This window comes from Biomphalaria glabrata, chromosome 14 (genome assembly GCF_947242115.1).
Source record: "Biomphalaria glabrata chromosome 14, xgBioGlab47.1, whole genome shotgun sequence".
NCBI lineage: Eukaryota > Metazoa > Mollusca > Gastropoda > Planorbidae > Biomphalaria > Biomphalaria glabrata.
Genome location: NC_074724.1, coordinates 10,090,865 through 10,098,905, shown reverse-complemented (window position 1 = coordinate 10,098,905; position 8,041 = coordinate 10,090,865). Strand labels below are relative to the sequence as shown.

General features: G+C 34.7%; 1 protein-coding gene across 1 annotated transcript; it reads left to right on the top strand.

Annotated features, from left to right (window-relative positions):
- The first annotated feature begins 1,361 nt into the window (after nt 1-1,361).
- LOC129922892 (toll-like receptor 2) lies at nt 1,362-6,889 on the top strand. Its single transcript, XM_056011040.1, has 2 exons — nt 1,362-1,482; nt 4,074-6,889. The coding sequence occupies exon 2, from the start codon at nt 4,262-4,264 to the stop codon at nt 6,629-6,631; it is 2,370 nt and encodes a 789-aa protein (XP_055867015.1). The 5' UTR covers nt 1,362-1,482; nt 4,074-4,261; the 3' UTR covers nt 6,632-6,889.
- Nucleotides 6,890-8,041: the final 1,152 nt, after the last annotated feature.

Sequence of the window (8,041 nt, the reverse complement as noted above, 5' to 3'; positions counted from 1 at the left end):
GGAAAGGTTTGAACCCCCTCCCTGGCTAAGTCCATGGCGGGACATGTCTCCGACAAAATGAATAACGCACAATAAGAGTTTTTATGACATGGTGCCATTACGAAGAAAACGCAAACAGGGTCATCCTAGTACAACTTTGCGCCACACTTTCTTGGAGGTTCTAAAAGCAAGTGGGAAGAGGCTTCAGACATTGCCAATGACAGATTTTGTGGAAGCAGCTTGCCGCCGAATGCGCCGAACGACGCGGGAGGATCTAAGTAAGTAAGATTTGTTTTGTTTTTTAAATAAAACTTTTTAATAGCAGGATAATTCAGTGTACCTCCTCAGAATATACAATTTGTTGACTTTCAAAACCGGAAATAGTGCTTGGCGGAGGGGCTTCGCTGGCAAGGGTGGGTTGTCTAAAATTTTTTCACCAACTCCAGAAATAACATATTCTACGGTACAAAAACGACTTTCAAATGAATTAAGGGTAAGAATGTAATAAAGATAAATTATGTACACACACACACACACACACACACACAGAGACATATATATATATATTGGAGGGGGAGGGAGAAAAATGTTCCCTAAACAACCCCCCCCATGCAGACCCCGAAAAAAAAATCCTGGCTACGCCCATGGTCTGCAATATATAAAATGAGATGTGTAACTGCCTCGAGAAATAGACAACAGCCTGGGCTAATGTTAACGGCGCTTTTGATTGCTTGTAAATAAAAATAAGACCAATTGGTCTCTCAACCTCTAAAACAGTGGTTCTCATCATAAATTTTTATATCTATAAGATCCAGGTGTCCTATAGGAGTCATTGGAAAACGCATAATGATACACTATGGTATGACCGTCATATAATTAACCATGTTCTAGTGGAAGCCGATGTGGGCAGTGTAGATAATTTATGTATTGTCCACAGGAAGAACAATAAAAAAAGAAAGCACCTAGCATCAAATGGCTACTGAAAGAAAACTAACGAGCTTTCACTAAGGTCACTGGACAATCCTTTGAGACCCAATGAAAAGATTTCTTCTAAGTAACTTTTTAAAAGTAATTTTACATATAATTTTTAGTATTTTTTTTCTTTATTATCAAGACATAATTATCATAGGAGAGAATAAAAAATCTAATAAATGTCCCGGAACTTAAGAACATGTGTATTATTGCACAAGGAAGTAAATGAGTACAGTGTATTTTCACGTTCTATAGGACCAATATAAATCTAGCAAGACATCATTATAAAATAGTAGTCTCAAAATAAAAACAACTACTTCTCTTGCATGATTAAGACCTAGTGTCGCACTGCGATTCTTCTGAATTTTAAAATGGCCACTTTTTTCATTATGAAAATACTTATTATTATGTGTAATATACTTGGCCATCAATGTTCTTACATAGCAAGTTATTCAAAGGACGAGTATCTCAATGCTATTCAGAACGTGGGAACTCTTGACAGCAGAGAATTTAACCGGTATAGAAAAAAAGGTTTGTATTGCTATTGAAAGCTTCTAAAAAAATAGTTTAAATAAGGCATGTCAAACACGGTGCTCGGGAGCTGCATGCGGCCCGAGACTACTTTGCTTGCGGCCCGCTGGGCTACCTCAAAAATTATCAAAATAATGATTAACTATTACGCAGAAAAATAAGAGACGACAAGCGACTTGAATTGAAACATATTATTTGTTAAACTGAACAACGAGATTGAGTCTGCAGTGAAAGCAAGCTACATTTTGTCAAACTTAATTGCAAGCAAATCATTTAGTGAATGTGATTTTATGAAGGAGTGTATCGTTAAAGCTGCCGAAGTAATTTGCCCAGAAAATGTGAAAACATTCAAAGAAATAGCGTTAACTAAGAATACTATGGCTGATAGAATAAATGACATGTCAATCAGCTTGTGAATAAATAAATAAATAAATAAATAAATAGTTGATTTTGGGTCAATGAGTCAACAGATGTAAGGGGTGTAGCACAGCTGGCTATATTCATAATTACCTGTGACAGGAATTTTCAGATACATACAAACTTGAGATTTGTTTAATGTTTAACACCTCAACAAGCGAGGATGTTTTTAGAAATATAGCAGTCAAATTTTCCTTTGTCTAGTCTAAAAACGGATTGCGCACCAACCATGAAATGAAATGGTTTTGAAAAAAATAAGACTGATGCAAATTTTAAAATTGCTCATTTTGAGTGCATCATTAACCATTACATTATGACACATAAAACTGTTTCAGTCGATCTCAATTTTATTCGTTGTTTAAATCAACGCCAATTTTCTATGTTTCTGGATGACATTGGACACGAATTTGATTGTGTTCCCTACTGCACAGAAGTCTGCTGACTCATAAAGCAATGAAGAGATATTTTGCACTGCGTGAGGAAATTGTATTGTTTCTGACTGTAAAAGGTGAATCTATTGAACATTTCCAAACTGACAAATGGATTCAGGATTTTGCATTTGAAATTTATCTCACTGGACACTTGCAGGACTTGAATTGGAAACTTCTAAGTAAAGACAAAATTGTCACAACTGCGTGTAATGATGTGAAGTGCTTTCAAGCAAAATTACGAATGTGGGTAAACCAAATATAAAATGAACGTGTCAGGAACCAAAAGGATTAAATACGGCTACAACATTTGGTAACGATGTTTTCAATGACCGTTTTCGTGACTTCGTTTCATACGAGCAAGAATTTTCATTGATTGTAGGCCTATCTCCATTTTTATTTGCTTTTGAAAATGATGCCAGTAATTTGCAACTAGAGCTGACAGAATAGCAGTTAGATTCTTTGTTGAAACGAAGTATATAGAATTGGCTGTGTCAAAATTTACAGTTATTTAACTGATTGGTACGTTGAATTGTGGAAATCTGCAGCCAGAATTCTATTTATGTTTGCAAGCACTGATCATTGTGAGCAGTTCTTTTTCATAACACAAGCTACAATAAAATCACACCGTTCATGATTATCTGATCAAAACGTGTCATCAGTGATGAAAGTGTCAGTGGCAAACAACTTTCAACCTGACATTAATAAACTTGTATCCCAGAAAGATGTCAAGCATCAGGAATGTGCTTTTTTTGTTACGGTACGTACCGACACCTTTTTCAAAGTTAGGCAATCCATAACTGAGTACCGACACATATTTTTTGACAATAAAGCACAGATCAGGACACAAAATAATGCGTAATCATAAGTAATTTTTAGCGGCCCCGTAAGGGGAAAAGACGTTATTAGTTTTGTGTGAAATGTCTGTCCGTCTGTCCGTCCGTCCCGTTTAGATCTCGTAAACTAGAAAAGATAGTGGGCCGCTAAAAATTAGTATTTTTTATGTTGTAATAAATTTTAATTTTTCGCCTTGGTAAAGATTTAGCGCATGAAGTATTGATTTCAACGAAAAGTTCTTTTTAGAGAGGAACTAGAATTGGAGTTTCTGATTTTTGTGCTGAAAATCTTAAAATCTTCATAATATTTGATAGCATTTTCCCATCTTTCTCAACTGCTGTTTTTTTTTTCAGAATAACATTATTGTCATCAGCGAAATTTGTGTGTGTGTGATCAGTACGAAGAATGCCCTTATTCCAGATATCTCCATAGTTTGATCATACAACGTGGCATCCATTCCAATGGTTGTAGCTTCATTACCCATAACGTTTAAAGGGACTGAAATTACTTCAGTTTCAAAAGGATGTTGTTAATAATAAACTCCAGAATTCTAATCTCACTGAAGCTCTCTATTACTATCACTTCCATTGTATCAACCTCTAATAGCCTCGCTACTCCCGTGTTATAAGAAGCACTACAGGACAAACTGAAATGTTGTAACAACGTACAAAGTACTGTTAACGTGACGTGTACTCTTGTACTATTATTCATCCAGCTGATACATTGATAGTTATTAGTGGTGGTTTATTATGATTAATGTGTGTGCTTTTTTTTTTTCAAAGAAGGTCAGTTAATTTGTTTTAATATGATCTGAGAATAAACAATAATATTAGTAGAAAATATTTGACAATGCAACTTTCAAAAAATGTATATTTTCTAACTAATATTATACTTTTTATTATTAAACAGGTACATTGGAGCACAACAAACAGGTTTACAAAGACAAATCATCAAAAAATACGAAGAATGTAATTTTAAAAGACATCAACATCTCTATCAACGTAGGCTCTGAGTGTCATGTATATAATCTCACTGTTGACTGTTCAAAGCTACATCTAAAGGAAATAAATTCTTCCTGGTTTTCAAATAACACTGAGATGATTTTACTGAACGACAATCTTCTGACTCGACTCGTCAATTCAACATTTGTACACTTCAGTCATTTAACTCATTTAGATCTCTCAAACAATGAGATTTCACTCATTGATCTTCTCGCATTTGACGGTTTGACCAGTTTGAAATATTTAAGCCTACGTCACAATAGCATCTCTTTCGATGCGGTTTCCACTATAATTTTAAAACCTTTAAATAATTTGCAGCTATTGGATCTAATACAGCAGCCTAGTGCTGGAATAACCGATGTTTCAGTTTCATTGTTGCAATCATTGACAAAGTTACGCACGTTGGCGATTAATACATTTAATTCTACTCTCTACTTTGGGCCTGAGTTCCTTAACTTAACGCATCTGGAAGTATTAGAGATTACTGGATCAACACGGTACGTAACTGAGTCATCCTTTAAAAATGTCAATGGCTTAAAAGAGCTGATTGTACGAGACATGCAGTTATTGAAACAAATGGATGACAAAGTATTTGTACATTTAGACAAACTAACGAGTCTTACACTGGCGTATGTTTCAATAGATTTGCAGAGGGTTTTAGCTTTGTTGTGGCCGTTTAAGGGAAGATCAATGTCCGAGATTTATTTTGAAGGCGTTACCACGACATTTTATATGCCTGATCCAATGAAAAACGGCTATATCACTAAAAAAGACTTAATGTATATAACAGACATTTGTTTAGACACGGTTACAGTGATAGAATGTAATATCTACTACATAACGGCGAATGCCTTTTCAAACAGAATAACATGGGATCGTTGTCTGCGTAATATCTATATGTCAAGAAACCCATTAATCGGAAGTTCTTTTTTTCTTTTTCCACTAGTTCTACTACAGAACTTGACTAAACTTACTGTTAGTGACGCTATAAGAACATGTCAGACGTTTTCTCCGTTCCCACGTTTAAGTTTAGTGGAACATTTTTTTCAAGACACTTCACTCCACTATTTGTCTCTTGATGGTCAAACGAAATTTAAAAACAATTTAGCAAATCAAGCACTTAGCATTCTAAATGGTACTTTCTATTTATATGTCTCTAAGAATTTAATTAGTTGGAATTTAAAACGATTGGTGTCTGATTTATTTTTACGACTGGACGTGACTTTTTGTGGAGCTGATAACCTTCAATACATTGATATATCGGACAGCGGATTTAACACATTTACTGGACATCTTCGCGGTTTATCGTCACTCAGAACTGCAATTGTATCTGGAAATGATATCTCTATTCTTTCTGAATACTTTCTAGATGAATTATATGGCTTAGAGAACTTGGCTGTGTCTAAATGTCAGCTTGATAGAAATTTTATCGCACTGAAAAGTGCTCGTATCTTACAGAATACAACAAAACTAAAAGTACTTGATATTTCCAACAACTCGCTAAATGGTTTAAGCCAAGGAACTTTCTCTCAAAATTCAGAACTACTATATTTAAGTTTATCTGGCAATCAGTTCAAAGACATTCCGTTTGATTTAAAATTTACTCCGAATCTTAAAATTTTAGATTTAAGTAGTAATATCATCACTTCACTCACACCCGAAACTACTATGGCTGTAGATTTCTTAAATTCGAAGAATAAATTATTTCAGCTCATGTTAAATGGAAACATACTTTCTTGTGGTTGCCATGATTTATCATTTCTTCAATGGTTGAATTCAACTTTAGTTCGTTTAGACAACAATAGAAACTACACCTGCATGAACAAAGATGGTGAAAGGACAAACACATTGACGTTCTCTGATCTAGATTCTCTGTGGAGACAATGTTGGGGTGAATTATTTTTTTACATTGCAATGATCACATTATGTCTTTATGTTATTGGGGTAGTCTTAATATTTCTGATGTTAAGGAATAAAAACTTTCTTGTTTCATATTTCTTACAAATTTTTGGCAATTTCAAACTTCACACTAGATTGGATTATAAGACAGATGTTTATATTGCCTATTCAGAAGAAGACTATCGATTTCCTTGCATTGAACTACGCGAACATCTGGAAAGAAATTTGAAATTGAGCACTTTTATAATAGACAGAGATCTGTTAGCTTCTTTGGACAAAGCCAGTGGTATCGTGGATGCAATAAACTCTTGTTGGAGAGTTTTACTTGTCTGTAGTAAGAGCTTCTTAACGGACGAGGACTGGTCAATGTTTACTATGAGGTCAGCTATGTACGCAGAAAGTCCAGCTAATCCTGCAAGAATTGTTTTAATGGTTCATACGAGTTGTCTCTTTTTGCTTCCCACAGAACTGTTAAGTGTCGTCAACGATGAAAATATTTTAGTTGTTTCTGAGTGGAGAATAAACTACATTCTAAGTGAAACGTTGAGAACACGTCTGACCGCTTAAATTTAGTGCATCTTCACAACTATCAGCAATAATTCGCATATGCATGTATTACCATTTTAGGATTTATATTTATTTTTACAATTTAATTTCATTATAGACACATAAATCATGCTTGTATTCTAATATACTTTTGTTTTGACTTTTGCTTGTATGAAGCAAATACACATTTCCAAATGATAATTATACTAATTTTGTTTACAATATAACATTTAAAATGCATCTTTTTACTTTCTTTAAAAGAAACACGCTTGTAAAACAAAAAACGATTAAATATTTGAATACTGAAATCTAACATTTTTTTTATTAAGACCTCCTGATTGTGCTGTAAGCGCCTTGGACGTCGTTTAGTCTTCATCTAACAGGTGTCTTGGTTCAAGAAGAAACCCAAAGGTATCCATTTTCTTTCCAGCCTTTGGAATCTGCCCTTCATCTCCATATGAAATCTGTCCAGCACTTCTGTCGCAACACGTTTGAATTGCAAATCTATTGACCGTCCTACATTAGAACTCAACTTCCCGTCAAGTCTTTTCTTTCTTCTGGTTGTTTTGATTACAAGGAATCCATAGTATTCACTACCTTCTTTTGCTTTTTCGATGGATTTGGTTTGTGTCAGTTTCTCATTATTTTGCAGAAAGCTTGAAAGGGTACTCATTTCTTCAGCAGCTTCCCGTATATGCAGTTTCTTCTGAACTATATTAATTAGGCGCAGGAGCTTTCACCGGAATTCCAGATAGGCAAAAATTCTTAATTTTCCACTGCATTAAGAAGATTATGTGCTAATATTATATAATATTACGTCATTGTTGGTTGTTTATGTTTAGTACAAAAGCAAAAGTATTCAAAGCATACACGTGGGAAAGATCCATATCTCGTAATGCTCGAGTATAGAAATACTCCGATAAGTGGACTGCCGTATTCACCATCACAACTGCTGACGAGTAGAAGACTTAAGGAATTATTTCAACTGATCACAAACTATTGAAATCATCGGTAGCTGAAAATGCAGAGACATTACTCAACGAACGACAGATGAAAAGCAAAGTGAAATACGATGCAACAGCAAGACTACCTAAAGATTACTCTGTCGGAAAGGTGAGAGTTCGTCTAGGACAAACATGGCAGAAAGCAGTTGTCATAGAAAAACATTCATCACCCAGATCTTATATCATAAAGACAAACGATGGAAAAACATACAGAAGAAATCAACGCTTTTTGAATAAGAGTTTCGATGAAGACACCTCTGGGTACTATGATACCGATACTATGATACCGATGAAGACAATGAAACAGACAGTTATAGACCGACGTCTAGAGAACTTGTTGTCCCAGTCAAGACAACCAGAAGTGGACGAATTGTTAAAGTTCCTAGTAGATATCTCTCTTAAGAACTTTAAAAGGAAGGATGTGATA

What these genes read in the sequence shown, in the direction of transcription:
- LOC129922892 (XM_056011040.1), top strand. Translation starts at nt 4,262, where the DNA reads ATGATTTTACTGAACGACAATCTTCTGACTCGACTCGTCAATTCAACA.